This window comes from Aythya ferina (assembly GCF_964211825.1).
Source record: "Aythya ferina genome assembly, chromosome: 10".
Classification (NCBI taxonomy): domain Eukaryota; kingdom Metazoa; phylum Chordata; class Aves; order Anseriformes; family Anatidae; genus Aythya; species Aythya ferina.
Genome location: NC_140306.1, coordinates 6,228,055 through 6,246,869, shown reverse-complemented (window position 1 = coordinate 6,246,869; position 18,815 = coordinate 6,228,055). Strand labels below are relative to the sequence as shown.

The following is an 18,815-nucleotide window of genomic DNA, read 5'->3' as shown; positions in this document are numbered from 1 at the left end:
TTAACTTAGATCATTGAATTTTTCCCATGTTTGGGCTTGCATGTTTCCTGCGTGATTAATATACACATGTACTGCACATGTGCTGCACATATGCGCATAAAAATTCACTGGAGATGGCATTTGTCTCTGTGCTTTTTGATTTTACGTCTAGAAATTGCAATCTGCTTACGAATTTCTGCTTCTCCTACAGCTAATGTGCCACGCATCTGTAAGGACCAGCCATGCAGAATGCCACATTGCAAATAAAATACCTAGCAGCAAAGGCAAGCGTGAAAATGCTTTCCTTCCTCAGTCTGCAGGACTGCACATAGGCACAAATCAACGTGATTAATTCCGAGAGATAACTCCCCCTCCTGTTATCATAAAGTTGAACACTCGTTGAACAGAGGGGTGCAGAGAAATACTACAGATGCGTATCATCGGAGCGAGTTGTAATATTTACTCAGCTGCAGGCCTCGAGTTTAGAGCACGCCATGAGGCCTGCTTGCCTCTTAGCGTCTGAGGAATAGTAAAGTCAAGGCAGAGATGTCTCGATGTCTGCAATGCCTCTTGCAGCATTTGGGATATTGTTCTGGTCACCAGGTTTCAGAGAGAGATGCAAGTGGTGTCCTGTCCTAGTATCACCATAGCTAAGGTGTCCTGAATATAGACTGAGACCCAACGGTGTTGTGAGCACGAAGCCTTTGAAGGCTGATCTTTGCCCCAAACTTTTACCACAAACATAAGGCAGAGATGACAGATGTGCCCAGGTAAGGAGTTCTGGAGAGAGTAAAAAGTTATTGGCCATCTTGTGGCCAGGTGTCCTCAACAGATGAGCAGCCTTGTCGGTGCCACATGTTCGGGGGCACCGTATAATTCCCCCTGTGTTTAAAGGAGATGGTAAACTTGCTTTTTTTTATTCATTTTTATTTTTATTTTTATTTGGATTGAAAGGTCTTTGATATATCCTAAGAGGGACTTTTTCCAATGTGATTTATGCCCAGCAAAACGGGGTGTCTGTTGTATTCTCTATATCAAAAGAGCTAAATAATGTTTGTGGTGAGAGGCGGAGGGTGCCGGCTTCTGAGACAGTGTGTAACGGGATCATTAGGAAGAAAAGTGAGGCATGGCTCACGTATAAAACCGGACCCTTCTCTGCAAACGTTATCCCTGTGCAGAACTGGAGCTCTGCATTCAGGCTTCCCGCCGAGGCCGATCCCTCGAGGACACAGCCGCTGTATTGCTTTACATGGCGTGGCAACGCACAGCGAGATTTACATATATATCACAGAAACGTGTTTACAAAAAAATTAGCATGTGATTGAGCTGGGAAGCTGCAGAGGGCCCCAACTGTATGAGTTTCCATGCGCTTCAGCCAGAAGATTTATTTCCAATTTGTTATTCATAAGGGAAGAGCGAGAGATTGGGATGGGGTCCTTTGAAGTGGAAAACAAAGTCTTCTATTCAGCCTTCAGCTTAATAGAATACACATGACACAGGCTTGGCATGGCGGCCTGCTTTCATGTAATGTGCTCCTTGTCATTTGGCTTTCCTAGGCTGCGAAAGCTGGTGGGAAGGGGAATGGCCCTGGAAAAGCCCCGTTATCTCCTGCCGCCTGCAGGAGTAGTGTGGTGTCGTCAGGTCGGAGCTGGCTGGTGGTGACGAAAGCAGGCCGACCAAGGCATTGCGGTGTGCTGCTAGCGGCTCCCAGTTTGTGTTTCGTGTTCAGAGGGCACGTGTCGAAAAAGCAGCGTAATATCGAGGCTATTGTGGGACTTGGGCAGGCGCTTCGGCCTCCTCAGAGGCCCCGAGCAGGGAGCGGGGAGCACGGCTGGCACGGCACCGTGACGCGGGGCCGTGGCTTCATCGCGCTGGTGGGGAGGTGACCGAGGGGAAGCTGTTCTGCGTCAGTGCACCAGCCAGGATGGTGGGGAGCGAGCCAGGCAGTGCTGCAAATAACCAGCAATCCGTCAGCAGCCAGCGGTTTGGGGATAGGTGTGTTAGCCATGTATTTCTCCTCAGGAACGAGGCCAACAAGGCCTGGTTTCGGCAGTGCTGTTATTACCTGTATCCACAGCCTGCAATAGCTCTGTGTTGCCCTGTGGTAGTGGTATCAGTACGGTGCTCGGTGCAGCTCCAAGGCAAATGTTTTTGAAGACGTTACCAGCCCAACTTACCGTAAAGCCCTGTCAATTAATGCTCTGTGGACTGAGAGAGAAAACATGCGTGACCTTCAGCACGTCAGCTTGGCCCGCGGTGCGAGCGTGGTTAGCAGGAATTTGGAGCAGAGACCTGCCAGGCCTCTTGGCCTCGTGACACTTGTTCCTCACGGCTTCCCTCTCTCTCCCTGCTTCTCTCTCGCTCTTCTGCATATTCAGGTTTGGAGCTCTGGGTGAATCACCGAAATCAGAGATGGAAAGAAATGCATGAAGTCATCTCGTCCTGCCCCTGCCAATGCAGGATTATTCCCCACAGTACAGTCTCGAGTGCCTTCTCCAGTCTATTTTTAAATGACTCAGAGGAGAGGGCTTTCCTCTCCTCCCTGGGGAGGCTGGCTCTGCTGTTCAATAGACCTCACTGTTGGGGAATTTTCTTCCTGTTCTCTAGCCTCAGATCTCCTTTTCCCTAATTTAATTGAACTGTTCCTGGCTCCACCCTTCTAAATAATTTTCCATGTTGCATGACTCTTGCAAATACCTATTGTCAATTTGCAGGCATAATGGATGGGAATTCAGCACAGTTTGCCTTGCTTGGCAGAGGCTCTTTGTACAGAACTGTACTGGGAAGCCAGGCTTTATCAAAAACTAGGTTTCAGAAGCACATGCCAACAAATAAGAAAGACGATTTACAACTCTTTGGACAATACCATTGACACAAAACCCCATCAGGACTGAGAACAGGCTTCAAAATGTCTATATTGATGTGCTTGTTTTCTGTTCGTCCTTCAGCAGATCTTGCGTAGTGGTTTTTGCCTAAGAGAAGAAACTGTTGGGAGTTCTCAGGTTGAGTTATGGATGTGTGCGTTTGGAGAACGTTTAATGAAAAAATACAGCGATTCTGTTTTTGTCAAGTGGCTGCAGCAGTTACGTTTCTAAACCCTGGCTTTCAACTTGAGGTTTCTTAAGTGCTTTTAGTGTTGGGAGAATGGGTTTTGAAGATGGGATTTATGCTTTGACAGTACCTAGACGCTTTGGAGCAGAGCACCCTTTGTCTCAGGGGGCATGTGTCCTTCTTCTGTCAGGACTGACTTGCAAGAAATCTGCGTGTCCAAAGGGTGGAAGTTATTCCAGAAAAACATCTCATGGGTTTGAAGAATTATGAATCCCTATTTACTTATTTATGAGATGAAAATCAGTTTCTGCTGTGGGTGACAGCAGAATAGGAACTCATACTGAAAACACCAGGAAGAAGAATGGCTAGCATTAAAGAGACTGAAATCCCTTTAGTGCTTTCGTAAAGCAGAGCTGCAGCTATTTAGCTGTGGCAGGATACCAAACAACATTGTGGCTGGCCATTGTTGCTTGAACAGTTTGATTTTTAAAACATTCAACTGAAATATAACCACCAGCCAAGTTGGAAGAAGCGAGTCACAAGGACAGTGTGTTAAATGAAGAGTCAGCAAATAAAGGAAATGAGCTCTCATGCCCCAGTGGAGCGTGGCTGTATTGCAGACCAGGAGCCCGAGAGCAGCATCTCAGCCTCCGAAGCTATCGGGTTGCTTTCAGGAAAGTTTTATAGTATAGGAGTAATACGGATTTAAAAAGAATGAGATAGCGCCGCAGCTATAAAATAAAATTATTGATTTCTCTGTGGTAGGCCTCAAAGGGCCATGGAACCCATCCCTTTTTGCTAAGCACTGTTCCTGACTTCATAAGACAGAAATCTCTCCTCCAGAGCATTTCAGGAGATGGAAGAGGGTGATGAGGTGAAGGGAGGAGGAGAGAACAATGTGACCGTAGCTGGCATCATCACAGATCTTCCCAGCAAGCTTTGGCCCTTGCTGCTGATCTCAATCAGAGTCCTCAAACTGCATGTTTGACATGATCCTTAATGCTTGTGTTTTGGAAGACACCGTTCTTGGTGGTGTGTTTAAGTGATGCAGTGAGTTCAACGGATCGGAGCACGGTGTGTGGGAGCGGTGGCAAGGAGGAGGGTGTGTGGTCTCCAAAGACGCCAAGCGAAAAACAGACACACCTGCTTCCGAATGCAACGGGAGCGATAAGAGTAATTTCTTAATGATGGCTTCTTCGGGGAGGGGCTGGGTTACGAAAGGCAGGGGAGCAAATGGGATTTGTGTCCAACTGGGCTGGGGGCTGCTCACCCCACACGGGGGTGTTTGGTACTGGGCTGACCTGATGCTGGTTCTTGCATGCTGCCCCCCTGGCTAAGTGTTTTGCTTTGCACCGTTTTATCTGCCAAAAAGAAAATAATTTCACAAAATATTTGCAAAGTTGCATGGCCACAGGCTTAAATGCATACATATGAAACCCCTGAAAGCAATTTGCTTCAAGCCCTCCTCAGTTCCAGACATCTTTCTCACTCCATCTGCTTGTTCAAGTACACAAGTTCCTTGGGAAAAATCACTTATTACATCACTGAAAAATGCCACAAAAATAGCTTTTCACTTAAGTTCCCATCCTCGGAGCTAACTCACATGGGGATCAGATAGATTCAAACATTTAATAACTTTTTATTTTCCTTTCTCTTTAAACACAGGATCTCTGGTCATGGAAGCAGGGTCACGTGGTGGATTCTTGGCAGTCAGCAGTCTGTGGAGCTTTTGCAGGTGCAAAGGATTATATGTTACACTGGGAAAGACTAAAGAAGAAAGGGAAAAATGTGCAAATCTATTAAGTATAGCAGAACAACATTCCTTTGTAATTCAAGTTTGTTTAGAAGAAAACGGATCCAGTTGTTGTTTGGAAGTAGGGAAGTCAGCAAAGGAAAGGGAAGAAAAAAAAAAGGCTCAAACAGGGTGTCTGTTTGAAAGACAACCAATTTGTTTTTGACAAATTTCTGTTATTTAAAAACCAGGGGCCTGTCAGTCAGGCTTTGCGATTATTTCAAAGTTGATTTGTAAAATCCTCATCCAGGAGAAAACTTTGCTTGGGTGCGGGTTTGTGCAGCTGTCTGCTCTGAGCAGCTCCCCAGGGCTTGAAGTGATTGCAGCGAGAGGCCGTGATTCACCATTCATGTGACAGCTCTGACTAATTTAGTAGATTAACTAGAGTCAGGAGAGCAGAGGCTAGCACTGCACAGCCTGGAGGCAAAAGCCTTCCACAGCAAAAAAAACAGAGGACGAAACATCTGGGCAATCTCCAGACACTACAGCAAGAATAAAGAGTGGCAGAACACAATACTGCACTATTTATTACCAAACAAGCCAAAAGTTAATTGAATTCTTCGGTAGGCTTCTTGCTTGATTTTAGCCTACTGTAGTTTTTTCCAAAAAAAAAAAAAAAGTTGGGGGGGCAATTAATGACTCATCAGTATAGCTGACAAGTTAAAGGGAGGAGAGACTCAACTGTCTTAACAGAGAAAACAGATTAGTAGTTAAGAGATGGATAGCCAGAGTGTCTCCCCAAGGAGCTAAAATACATTTTGAGATTCCAAACCAGTAACAGAATATGTGGAAAAAATAAATCCTACTTAAACAGAAATTATAACATTTCTTGAAATAGAGATTATCAAAAGCAAAGCTTGTTCTTTGATGACTTGTAAAATCAGAGCCATTACATCGTATGTAATTTTTAAAAATAAGCTCTGTTAGGGGAATTGAAGTATTAATAGCAACAGGATTCCAGCAGAGGCTGAGGCTTCATTTTGATAGGCACTGTAACGACACAGCAGAGAGAGGATTTGTGGCTCTAACTGCACTCCGTTCAGTAGATCAGTCATGCAAGCAGCCTGGGAATGGTTTAGGTAGGGTTGATTCTGCTTTGGGGCAGAGAGGATATTTTAGATGATCTGTGGTGTGTCCAGCTGTGTTTTCTATGTTTATGAGATATGAAGGGAGTTTTTGTTCTGCTTAAATTTTGGTCTCCTTTTGGATTTTACACTGACTTAGTCAAATCAGTGCAAGCAAAATCAGAGCACTTGAGTTGAAGCAGATCGTTCATTTCTGTTTGGAAACAAAACAAGCCATCAGGCTAAAAATGCTTTAAAATGCAATCTGTATGTCTGCAGGTGTGATAGGAGATCATTAATTTAGTTCTGCTGATTTCTTTACAGTCAGATTGATACAAAAACTGTGTTCAGGCACGTTCAGAGAGCTGGAGAGGTTATCTGATTTACCCAAGGCCCTGTGGAGTAATTTCCTGAAGTCCAATTTGGTGCCTCAGTTGGAAACCTAGCCCGGTGCCTCTGTTTCCTCCTGTGTATGTCTTTATTCTGACCAGTTGTGCTTGAACTTGCTGCTGTTTGATGGATGGTTGGTGGCGTCTGCTCGCTTTCCAGCAGGAATATTGCAGAGGGAGCTTCCAGGGGCGCAGTCGTGCACAAGCACTTCGCCGCCTTTGGGGAGCCCTGGCACTGGGTGCTCGAGGAGACCCCAGGTCCCGAAGTAGCCCAGAGGCTTCCAGGTTCGTGCTCAGGTGGTTCATGCTCAGCCCTGACTTTTTAGGCTCAATTCCCAAAGCAGGAATCTGTGCAGACCTGCAGTCCTGGTTTGTAGCTCGTGATGTAGCTGGTGATGATACATTCTGTGGGTTATCCTTCCAGCTTCACTTCCTCCAGCCTGGTTTTCCTTTTTTGTTCTCTCCTTCCCCATTCTTGCCTTTTCACCAGGAGCATTTTAAACTTCCTCTCTGGTGTGTCCTTTGAGGGCCTGCTTCAAAGCTCATGAGATTAAACGTTTTCTGGACCAGAACCTTACCTTTTGGTCTCCGTTCCCTCCCTCAGCAGACACACAACAGGCAGGACCTGTATTGATCTAACCCAGCGCTGTGTCCATTCTGTTTTACCGAAAATATTCGGCTCCATTGCTGAGCGTTGGAGGTGGAAAAATAATTTCCTGCTTTCTGAGGAATGGTTTCCACAGTTAAAAACAATTAACTACCTACCTGGAGCTTCGGATGAGGGAAGCGAAACCAGACCAAGCTCTTTATCCCTTTTTTTCCACCCCAAAACAAAAATCAGAATGCCAGCAGTACTCTGTGAAGAAAACAGGCTGTGTGTGCATCTGAATGATTTAAAATCATCACGTTATAAACCTCAAAAGGAGAAGATTATCCAAAAAAACAACTTTTAAACACAGAGATGCTATCAAATGCCACCATGGTAGCAGTGGGATGGAGAAACCACACAGACATGCTTTTCTCCTGTGCTCTTTGCTTGAATTCAATACTTTCTAAAAATATGTTAGAGGTCCTGAGGGGCAGGGTAAGCTGAAACAAACTGAAAGAGAAGTCCTGTTTGGCTTCCCTTTAGGGCTCTCGCACACATACATACATGTGTCTGTGTGTTGGTTAGTTCCTAGCTAAATCATAATTGATTATTTGGCGAGGACAGAACAAAGAGTAACAATATATTGAATTCCATCCCCAGCGCCTGTGAAATAACAGCGATTTCAGCCAAAGTGCTGCCAGAGGCCTGACTCCTCCTCGTTGAGCACACATGTGTCAGATGTATGTATGTGATCCGTGGGCTTTTTATAGAAACCTAATAGGCGCGAGCATAAATATCAGAGATCTGGAACCCTCCCTGTCTCGTCTGTTAATAATTTAATCCCTGGAGGCCTTGTCCAGCTTTATCATCGTCTTTGGTGTCTTAACTGGAGGAGATGTTTGGAGCAGTCAGGGAGTGAGAGAAGGAGGTATGCGAGCAGTGGGGAGGAACCCAAGGGTAGATCCGTGGTATATTTTAGGCCTGAGGTTTGGAACCAGAACTTGCCTGGTGTCTGAGCTGTTTGGGTACCAGCCCAGGATTTGGCAGGCAGGAGGCAGGTGAGGGAAACATGTCCCCACTCTCATTGCTCTTGATGCTCGAGCCATCCTGGGGCTCAGGTTGCCTGGCTGGACCACTGCAACCCAACCCTGCTCTGTGCCAGGGCAGGCTGTCCCAAAGGGGCCTCCGGGTGGCTTTCCAGCAGCTCCTGCTCGTCAAAGCACCATTTAATGTGGTTGAAAACTGTCCCTGCTAAAGACACCTCCTTTTTCTCCCTAGTGTTAAAAAAAAAAAAGTGTGGCTTGCTGTTAATAATTTTTGCCCTGTGGTGAAAAAGTCCCAGGGACTGGAGGTGCAAGCCTAGTGCATAATAAAGCACGAACGGGAGCTTTTTGCACATTAACAGGGAGGGCGTCCCATCACTTTTGTTCTCACCTAATTGGCTCTGACAAGATTACATGCCGTGTCTAAAAGCCTGTTTATAGCTCTGGATAAATTTTTGAGCAGTTCTCAAGATCCCCCTTCAGTGCCTTCTTGGATGGGGCTTCTCAGCCAGAGCTGGTTAAATCCCCGGAGGAGCAGTGCCTTGCCTCTTGGTACCTCTGCTGGTTTTTCTTGGGTCACTTTGCTCTGCCCTTGGCAGGTGTCAGTGCTGCAGGAATAAAGGACCTGGAACAGCTTCTTAAAATCGACCTAATGTCGATATAATGCAACTTCAAATAAAAAACAGTTGATTGAAGAGTTCTGGGGAAAAAAAAAAAAAAAGGTAAAGTCTTGAAAAAAGTTCTGAAAAAGTTAATTAGGCAGTCAGTCAGTGTCAGGTGTTGTGAGGGGTGGTGAGTAGTTTGCGTTAGACCAATGCTATGCAGTTTTTCCGTGAGAATTTGGGATTTAATCCTAAATCAGCAATGAAGACAGGCAATAATACAACTCAATCAGCATTTTTTTTTCCTTCTCCCAAGGTGGGCTGATTCAGACAAATACATTTTAATTCTCAGACTCAAGTTCCTACCTCTTGAGACAAGCCTGGCCTCCGGGACAGGACTGGTGTTCAGATGAGAGTGCCGGGGTCCAGCAAGGTGACAGAAACCTGCGAGGCCTGGCCAGAAGGGTTCCTTGGTCCCTTCAGAAAGGGTGAGGAAAAATTGCAATGATACCAAAAAAAAAAAAAAAAGATACAGGAGCTGAAGAATAACCTGTCTTCCTCCCTTTGTGGGATTTTACTTGCAGAGTGTCCCAAGGAGGCAGTGGGACATTTCCCTGTGGTAGCAGGAAATTCAGCAGGAGCCACCTTACCGCTAGGACCTCGGGTTATTTATTGTTCTCGAGTGAAGTATTTCATTCTGTTCTGATGCTTCTCGATTTTGATTTGCATGTGACAGCTAAAAAGGAAATGCCAACAGGAACCTAGGGGAATATCTTAGTCTCCAAGGCTCCTCTCCTATTGCCAAATCTAGGGAAATTGCTCTCTTTGCTTGGCCTCAGCACAGGGACTGTCTGTCTCTAGCACTTCCATCAAGAGCTGGTCAGTGGGAAAGTGTGACTAGCAGGGGGATTTTCTGTTTAACACCCTGTACTTGGTAAATTTGGGGCCGTTCTGCTGAGATGTGTGAATATACAGCATCCCTTGTAACTTCTTGGGAGACAGGCAATGAATTTTCCAGTAGCATGGAGTTTTATTTTCCCAGCAGAGGAGTTTGTCACTCTGCTAGGAGTATTAACAAGCCAAGAGCGTTTTCCCATGTGCAAATCCATCTTTATGCCTACTTGCTGAGCCCAAGCCACCGACAGATCCTCCTAGGGCAGGGGATAAAAGGAGCCTTCTCCAGGAGTGAGCAGGTGAGTCAGTCTGCCTGCCTGGGCACGGGCTGCCTCTGGAGGTGCCTTTCTGTCAGCTCTGCAGAGGGAGAATGATTGGGAGCATCAGGGTGGATGTGTTTGGACTGTGTCTGTCCCCCTGATACTCTGATACCTGTTTTTTCTGCTTGTTGAGCAGACTCCAGCCTTGTGTGGCAACTCTTGAAGAATTTGGTGACAGCAGGACTAGGCTAAATCAGTAACAGGGCAGGTAAAGATCTTTTGGCCCTACTGAGTATTGGACAGGCCAGTGCACAGCGCTGCTGTTTTGATTGAGTAGACTCTGGCTGTACTCGTTTGGATTTGTTTTATTAGTTTGATGCTTGGAAGCTGTCAGATTGTATGCTGAATTTCCCACCTAGGGCAGGTGGAACGGCACAATACCCGCTAGCACTGCAGCCTGTCCCGGGATCTCCATGCAGTAGCATTGAAGAGCTCATTCTAAAATTACTTTGGACATTTAGGGTTAAGACTGGAGGAAATTAATTTTTCAGACTCGTTGCCTGCACTGAAATGTCGTTCCCAACAAACGCCAGCTTTAATCTGGTGTTTTTGTCAGGCATATGCAAACTTGCATTTAATTTAGCTGCTATCCTGCTGCTTGTTGTGCTTATGAAGCATTTTATTGTTGCTGTTGTCTTTCTAAATTGATTGGTAAATCTGTACCAAATACTTCCCAGTGATGGAAAAAGAAACATAGAGATGTTAATAACAAAAGAGTCTGAGACATCCAGATGTTAGCTGGGGAAAAATGAAAACCAACCAGGCCTGCTGAAGGCGTTGGGCTGCGAGTGCTGGGGAACGTCGTATCCGCAGGAATTGGTTGTTCTGATCACTCCGTCAATGCAGATCAAAGCTTCTGCTAATGAGAGACCTTCAGGAGTGAGTACCTAAAAAATTAACAGGGTCTGATAAGGGAAATTAGCTGTCACCTCCGCAGCCGAGCGATGCTTTGAGATCTCTGCCCGATACAGGCCCAACAGCCTCGTGGTTCGCTGCGGGCGAAGGAAGGACGTCTGCATCCAAACTTGTAAATCCCCACTCTTTTCCATGGAGGTTATTTTTACTGCTCTAAAAATACTTTGCTGACATGAGTACCAAGTTCCTAACCCGATCGTTCTCTCCAAGCCTTTGGGTCATTTAGTCAAAAACTGGCTCACAATGAAAAGATTCGTGACCTTAAAGAAGGTCCAAGAACGGGCTGGGATTTACTTTAACTTGCTCATAGTTTCTGCTTTGGTTTCTTAAACACAACCCATTTTTTTCTGCCTTTTCATGAGGTATCACTGCTAGAAAGCTTCCGGCAGGGTGAAGCTGATGGGCTGACCTTACAGGAGCCGAAGCTGCTGCTCCAAGCTGGGCTTGGGTGGTTCAGGAGCTTCCCTGCTCCTCTTGTTTGATATCCAAGGGATTGCACATCTGCCTCACTGTGCCCTGAGCTGTCCTGGGACGTTCCTCAATGAGCTGTCAGAAGTCACCCCGGGGTGCCAGCTGGCCTCTCCCCATCTGACATAAAGCAGGGTTTTCAGGTGTTACAGCCAAGGTAACAGAGAAAGAGATGCAGGTAGAATCACCAGCCGGTGGGGAAGAGAGTTTTTTTTCATTACTTGACAGATGTTAGAAGAAATGCTTTCCCCCTTCCCGTCCCAAGAAAAGAAGGATCAATTTTTCTACATTCTGTAGAACAATTTTTTGTTCTACATTCCGTAGAACAATTTTTTTGGAGCAAAAAAAAACAGATTATTTTTAGCTTATTCCCTGGGCACGCTGTAGGCTTCAGCCCTTGGAATCGCTTTGTTCCCTGCTGCAGCAGATACAGGGTTTATCCAAGCTCCAGGGGAAAAAAATAGGAGGGAACGAGCGAGACAAATTTCAGAACGAGTCTCTCTTTTTCTTCCCTCCTTTTGTCCCTTTTCTCTCTTTGCTTACCACTGTGCTGCTCCAGCATTTTAAGTTCCTTTCTCTTCGTCTGTGCCACAACATGAATTACTTGCTTGGGATATTGTGAAGAGAGGAGGGACAGCTCAGAGTTAATTTTAGGATGGTGAAATAAGGCAAAGGGAATAAGAGCCTGGGAGAAAAACCACCAAAGCTGGTCCCTAGGTAGCATGAGAGGCCAGGCTGTACCCACAGGGTTAAAATACGGAGAAATAGACACACACATTTGTGGGTGAGACATGCACATGGATAAGCTTAAGATTTCTGGCTTTTGGGAAGAAAGCCACAGCTGAGCTGGCTGCTCTGAGTGAAAGTAATGAGCTCCAAGGGTGACGTTTGGGAGTGATTAGAGAGAATAAAAGTGCCTGTGAGGAGAAGATGGCACTTGTGGCAGCAGCCTCCTGACAGTTCCCGAGATCTGCGGGCAGACTCACCTTGTTGTTCTCCAAAATGCAGCTGATCTTCGTTGGGGATGAGCTCTGTCCAGAGCTGTGCCTTGTCTCGTTTTCCTTGAGGCAGAATCCCAGGTCTAACAGCTGCCATTCACACCTGATCTCTCTGCTGCCTGTGGCCAGCGATGCCCTGCAGCATGAGTGCTGCAGACACAGAGCATCTTCCTCGCTTGCTCTTTCTAAAATTTGAATGGTCAGGCTTTAGTTCTCCAGGCAGAGCACAGCAGGCTGGGCTGCACTCACCTTCACCAAATGTACCTGGACTCTGCCCCTAGGAAATGTGCCGGAGGCATTAATAACGCAGCAGTGTTGGCCACAGCCATGGGAATTACAGGGAGGGTGTCGTTCCTACTCAGCCAACAATGTCTCACTTGTGTTTCGTGTTTTGGTTTGCTCAGGTGGATTTGCAGCTGCCGTCACCACGCCTCTCGACGTAGCGAAGACGAGAATTATGTTGGCAAAGGTAAGAGTGGAGGAGAGCAGCAGACATGCCAGGGGAATGGTCATAGCAGAAAGAAATCCAGCACCTAGTAACAATGACTTCAGCTCTTGTCCTTTAAGACAGATGCAAGCAGGTACCACACGCAGAACTAATGAAATTGTGTTAATTTCCTTGAATTCCTCTTCTGCTCCCTTCCCAAAGGAGCTCTCTGAGAAGGGCCTGCACTTGTGCTGGACTCGAGGCTTCCAGGGTCTTACGCAACGACACCCAAAGTTAAACATCCCACCAGGAATTTGTTCCTGTGTTGTTTTGTTAATGGCTGTGTGTGTGTGGTTTTTGAGGACAGCTCAGCACTGGATTTTCTGTCTGAAAATTTCAAACCACAGAGATCATGGTGGCTTAGTTCTGCCAGCCAAAGCAGAAGGGCAATTGCTTGTAAGACTAATACCTTTAGTAAGCAGTTAAGTTGCCAGTAAATCTACTATCCCCATCGTTCTTACTGACCCAGAGCAGAGCTAAGCAGCCACGCAGCTAAAAGCCCTCAGTGGGTGGATGTTCCTAACGTCCTTCCCTGCCCTGAAAAGAGACGTTATGTTGGCAGGGGTCAGGCATCCTGGGGTGTGCGAGGATGGTTTTTACCCTGTGGCTCACATCTTTCAGTGAAGGGCTGTTTATTCTCCATGACACATACCCTCTCAGCTGAGTCACACACAGCTGTGCACACCTCGGTGTGTTGTGAGTCTGGTGTTGTACCTGGTGCAGCTTCTTTGCCTCTGGGCAGCATCGGTGATAAAATTCTAAGAACTGGGTTTCGTTTGTGTCTGCTGCTGTCCTCGGCAACCAGGTCAGCACTGGCAGGGGGGTGATGGTGCCTTGGGATGTTCTGAGACCATTCCAGCAGCATCTATTATTCGTCACTGCACGCTAACCAGATCACACATGTAATGTAATTGCTCTGGTGTTTGTCCTGTTTTTCACTCAAGGTAATTTCCCCATGCAAAACACCACTCATGTTTTTTAACCATTACTTGTAATTTGTATTTTTTAAGTTAATCCCAGGCTGCTAACATTTGGGTTTGAAGTCAGTGAGTAGTGAAGTCACTTGGTGGTGCTTTTAGAGTGTGTTTTTATTAACGTCTTAGTCCAGAGTCAGCTGCTGGACGTAGAGCAGAGTGTAGTGCAGAGGAGACTGGAGCTCCAGTCCTGTAATTAACCCGCTCTGTGACCTTGGAGTGGTTATTTTGTTCTTCTGTGCCTACTTTTCCCTTTCTGCCCTCTGCCTCATTGCTGGAGACAGTGAGCTTTAGCCTGTGCCAGGAGACCCAGACCGTTAGGACCCCTGTAGCTGCTGCAAGGTGGCACTAAGCAGGGACACACAGCTCGGTAAATAACCAAACCTCTCTGGCAACAATTTTCAGACTCTGCTGTTTTTTGGTGCAGGCTGGTTCCGCCACAGCTAGCGGGAACGTGCTGGCTGCCCTCGGAGGCATCTGGAGGACACAAGGACTGTCGGGGTAAGGCCACGCTGAAGCAGCACAGCTCAGGGCTTGTCTCTCTGCCTGTGGGGTGGGGAGGGAGAGGATGGGGCAGTCTGCTTGTATTTAAACGATGTCACACAGGAAAGATTTTTAACTCAGGGCCCAGGAGCACCCCTCAGGTAGGCACAAACTGTGCTGGGTCAGGCTGAGGTCTCTCCGGTCCGGTATCTTCTCTTTAGCAGCAGCTGGGAGCAGTGTCCATGGAGGAGCACAGAAATGGTGTTATTTTTATATATTTCCTTGGTAGAGCCTCTAAGGCTAGCTCCAGGCTTCTGAGGCGAAGGTGGCTTTGTGTTCAATAACCCGTGATGGACTTACCTCCAGGAACACGTGTGTTGTGCACAGCAGTGTGGGGCTGTACGCCGGGAGCACTCCCAGCCTGGCCTCACTGGGCAGTAGCTCAGCACCAGAAGTGCCTCCTGCAGGGACAGGAGCTGCAGGGAGGCTGGAGACATCTCATTCAGCTCGAGCTCAAAGAATCAATCTGAGCAGCCCCAGAGCAGCTCTCCAGCTGCTTTCCTGCTGTCACTGGTGTGTAGAAATGTTGGTCTGGGTTTCTGCTGACCAGTATGAGAAGTTGGGGTGATGCTGATCCAATCTCTCACCTGCCCTGCTTTACTTCTGAGAATGAGAATCACTCTCCTGACCTTGGAGCAGTGTCGTGAAAAAAAAATAAATCCTTTTCAAGTGTTTGTAGAACATTTTGAGAGCTTTTGAAGAAGGTGTCAGGGGCTTATAAATTATTATTAGGTTTTACAGGCACCTGCCTCGTTTCTGTTCCCCTGCCCTCTCAGAGTGCAAGTCAGGGTGCCTGTTGGCCTCTCGTAGGGAGCACACACAGCGTGACACCTTCACTGCAGCCAGCTCAGGCTCCTCCAGTCCACGAGGTGTGGCTGTGCTTCCTTTGGTGGGGCCCGTGTCCCACCTGCCCTGGGGCTGGAAGAGAAATGAAGGGTTTTGGAACCCTTCCTTGGTGCTTTTCCCTGTCATTTTTAAAGGCTTTTCATCCTCTTGGTGCGGCCGATGCTCTCGGGGTGCTGCTGTGACGTTTGTGAACTGCTGCTGGAAGCAGCGCGTACGGTCTGGCGTGCTGGGAGAGGGCTTTCTCCTCACATCTGATCTCTGCTCCCACGGCTAATAAAAAGTTCAGCCCTCTTTCTCCACATGTGGGAAATAATTCAAAACAAATTGCAGGAAGTTCTGGACACTCAGTGCAGGAAGCCGTCCAGCTGCGTGCCCCCAGCAGCCCGCACGGAGAGCTGGGCTCTCGGGTTTGCTCCTCGAGGTGCCCCGTCTGTGGACGAGCTTCAGGTCCTCCTGGTGGGCTCCAGGGCTTGGTTTCAGGGGGGCTGGGAGAAGCGAGGCCGCTTGTGCTACCGCTGGAAGTCAAGCACCGAAGGGCATAAACAGGCAGGGGGTCGGCTGGGGAAGCAGAGGGCAGAAAACGTGCGTTTGGGTTCCTTTCAGGGTGTTTCGGCAGTGCCCTTTTCTAAACGGCCCCAAATTAAACTCTACCTAAAGATAGTACCCGGGGCCTGGGACCAAAGGGAAGGCAACGCAATCGAAATCAAAACAATAAGTGATCTGGAGAAGGAAAACGTAAAGTAGGCCAAGCTGCGTCAGCTACAAGGAAAAGGAAGAAAGTCTTGGGAAAAATAAACGCTGAGACTGCCATGCCTGCTGCCAATTATAAATCTATTAATCAAAAACAATAAAAATGTCAGGCTTTTTTGGCTAGTTGCAACACGATTTGATTTACGGCGTCTCTAATAAATCTAGTATTTGAAGAGGAGGAATTCTAGGGGCAGAAAGATGCATTGCTTATTGCCACCTTATTAAAACCAGAGCGCGGGGCTCGGCTTCCTGTTTTGCACCTAGTAAATCCCCCTGCTTCACGCCGCGAGGCCCGCTCTGTGCCGGGACAGCCTGCAGGACACGGAGCAGGGATGAGGTGGACGGATCCGTGTGGCTCTTCGCTCTCACCAGCAGGGTGATGGAGCCCTCCCACCACCGCAGGTTGCAGCTTTTCCGACTGCTTTTAGTGCAAGGGGCCAGCGGGAAAAAAAAATAGAATAAAATTCATCAGGTGATGGGGCTGGTGTGGCCCGGAGGGGTCTGGTTTGGGTCAGGCTTGCAGCAGAGGGGCTGCGGGGGACAGATTTGTGGGGGCAGGTAAGGAAATGGAGCAGGGCCAGGGATCCCGGGGGTGATGGCCAGCAGTGGGTGCTGCCAGGGCTGCAGCTCCCAGGTAACTCAGTTATCTGCCCCTGTTTGGTCTTGAACGTGCAGCTCTGGCGATGCTGCTCCTGCGCTGGGGCTGCCTGACGCAGGGGGTGCTGCACCAGAGGATTTACCCCACCAGCGCTCTGTCCGTACATGCCTTGTACAAATTACTCTGGTTTAAAGCTGTCATTATGGTAATAGACCCAATTGCTGTCTAGTAAAGCCATAAAATGTTTCCATCTGCCCGGGTGCTCCAGGCTCCTGAGCGAAGCTCATTACAGCGGAAAGCGGAGTTCCCGCAGGCACGGCTCGCCCTGAGCAGCGCAGCGAGAGCTGCTGAGCACCCCGGCTGCTCGGGGCACGCTTTTTCTCCCAGGGCATGGCACGAGGGCACAGCACGAGGCCCTGAGGTGGGCAGGAGCAGTGGGGGCTCGGTGGCAGAGCCCAGGGCAGTGGCGTCCTCGTGCAGCCCAGCTGGAGCTCGCTGCATGAGGCCTCCCGCGGTGCGGGCGCTCGGTCGGCAGAGGAAGCCAAATAGGTCCGAGCCTGGTGTTTAATCCTTGCTCGCAATGAAGGAAGCCTGTAATGAAGCCTGTAATCCTCGGGGAGGATACGCCGGGCTGTCCTGGAGTTATTAGACCAACTGCGAGCTTAGATGTGTAGGGTAATGGGCTTTGCATCAGTTTCCTGTTAACTTCCAAGAGCTGTTAGGATCAGGCACCTAAAACCCATCGTGGCTGATCATGCAGCCGTTCCTGCTCCCTCCCTGCCGAGTGTTTTTGGGGATTGGCTGTGGTGCTGGGTCTGTGGCAGGGTAGCTCCTGGAAGATAGAGCAGGTCCTGCCCTCAGCGCACCTCTGCTGAGGCTGGATGTGGGCACGGGGCACTTCTTATCTGAGACAGTTTCTCTTGGCTTTGTTTTCTGAAGCCCCTGCAGGCAGCCACACAGCAGCCACTCACCCTGAAGCTGCCTTTCCTTTGCCTTCAGCTTGTTTGCAGGTGTTGTCCCGCGGATGGCAGCCATCAGCCTGGGAGGGTTCATCTTCCTGGGGACCTACGAGAAGACGCGGGAGCTGCTGCTCTGACCCAGCTCCTGCCTCTGTCCTGCGAAGAGCCGGAGGAGCCCGGCCGTGAGCGCAGCCCTTCCTCTCCTGCCACCTCCTCGCCGTGCCCGCAGCAGCTGCCGAGCAGCCCGAGCGCCGCTCTCACTGTTAGAGAAAAGTAAATCCTCAAATAATCCCATTTCCCAAACGTGAAATTTTCCTGCACGGAAAGTGAGTGAAGTCATCGGGAGAGTCGTGCCAAAAAAAAGTGATGTTTGGGGGGTAAACAGCTAATTACGGTGCCTGAGAAAGGCGTTGGGAGAACTCCTGCAGGGGAAGTGTTCTGCAAACCTCCGGACAGCGGGGAGGCTGAAATAAAGCAAGTTTTCATAATTTGGTGGCACCTGCCTCGTAACGCGGGGAGGGTTTTACTGCTGGTGGAAGGGGCTGATAGAGTTACGGCCTGCTGCCCTCCTACAGCACTGAAAGTATTCCGGGTTGGGAGGGCTCTTTGTAAAAGACAATAATCCATTTGTTTCTGATTTGAGCCATATTTGTGAAAGTTTATATTCCTGTTTATACCTACAGGTGCACAGCAAGCATTCCTGCCTGGTCACCAGTGCAGCTTTATTAATTAGACTCACATTTCTCCAGTAAAAGCCCGGGGTTGGATTATTTTACAGCTGTGCCTCCGCAAAGACGTGCGGTTGGGCCTTTTTTAGGTCTTCCTCCCTCAGCAGCTGAAGGAGCAGGAGTTTGGAAATGGTAAAACCCAGGAGGGAGGCCGGGAAGGCAGGGCAGGGAGAGCACCCAAGTTCTCCTGCTGAAATATGGACGGACCCAAAGGGCTCAGGGGGCTGCTGGCAAGCAGAGGGAACCTCTGGTGCTGCTCTCCTGTTGGGAAGGAGGAGCTGTGGGGCCAGGCTGGTGCTGGGACAAGCTTGGTGAACGGGTGGTGAAATTATTGGGTTAAATGATCACCAGAACACGGGGAAAATTGATCGGCCATTTAGAGCACCTTGGGGTGCTCTAACTTCACCTTAGGGTGTGCTCCTCACTGGGAAGCTGCACAGGTGTAGGGAGACTGGGGCCGGTGCAAAAATGGGGGCAGGGGCATGGGCAGAGCCTCAGCCTGGAGCAATGGGCAGTGCTGCCCCGAGACACAGCCGTGGGCCTTGGTTATGAGGGGGGCTGTTTTATTGCCCTGTCATCCCCTGACACAGCAATCAGGCTTTGAGGAGTCCAAAACTTACAAAATAATTGGCAGATGAGTCAAATATGCGGAACAAAGGCCGTAATTCTTACAAATTAGCTTCAATTAAAATGGGGAATTTCAACCCAGTCCGATCGTGGCTGGTTGCGTCTCCCAGTTGCCCTGGCACAGCACAGCACGTCCACGGCTGTGTCTTTTATGAAGCTTTATGTAGAGCAGGCCCGATTTTAGGGGCATAGGGGGTGG

At 48.5% G+C, this 18,815-nt stretch overlaps 1 protein-coding gene across 4 annotated transcripts in view; it reads left to right on the top strand.

The window, feature by feature from the left end:
* SLC25A26 (solute carrier family 25 member 26) overlaps positions 1–17,749 on the top strand; it is a 96,431-nt gene extending 78,682 nt beyond the window's left edge. For all 4 annotated transcript variants that reach the window (XM_084530766.1, XM_084530765.1, XM_084530764.1 and 1 more), the window contains 4 exons: positions 4,696–4,765; positions 12,509–12,573; positions 13,993–14,066; positions 17,302–17,749. In XM_084530766.1, the coding sequence (XP_084386892.1) occupies positions 4,696–4,765; positions 12,509–12,573; positions 13,993–14,066; positions 17,302–17,398 (306 nt within the window). In that variant the 3' untranslated portion in view covers positions 17,399–17,749. The remainder of the gene's footprint in view (positions 1–4,695; positions 4,766–12,508; positions 12,574–13,992; positions 14,067–17,301) is intronic.
* Positions 17,750–18,815: the final 1,066 nt, after the last annotated feature.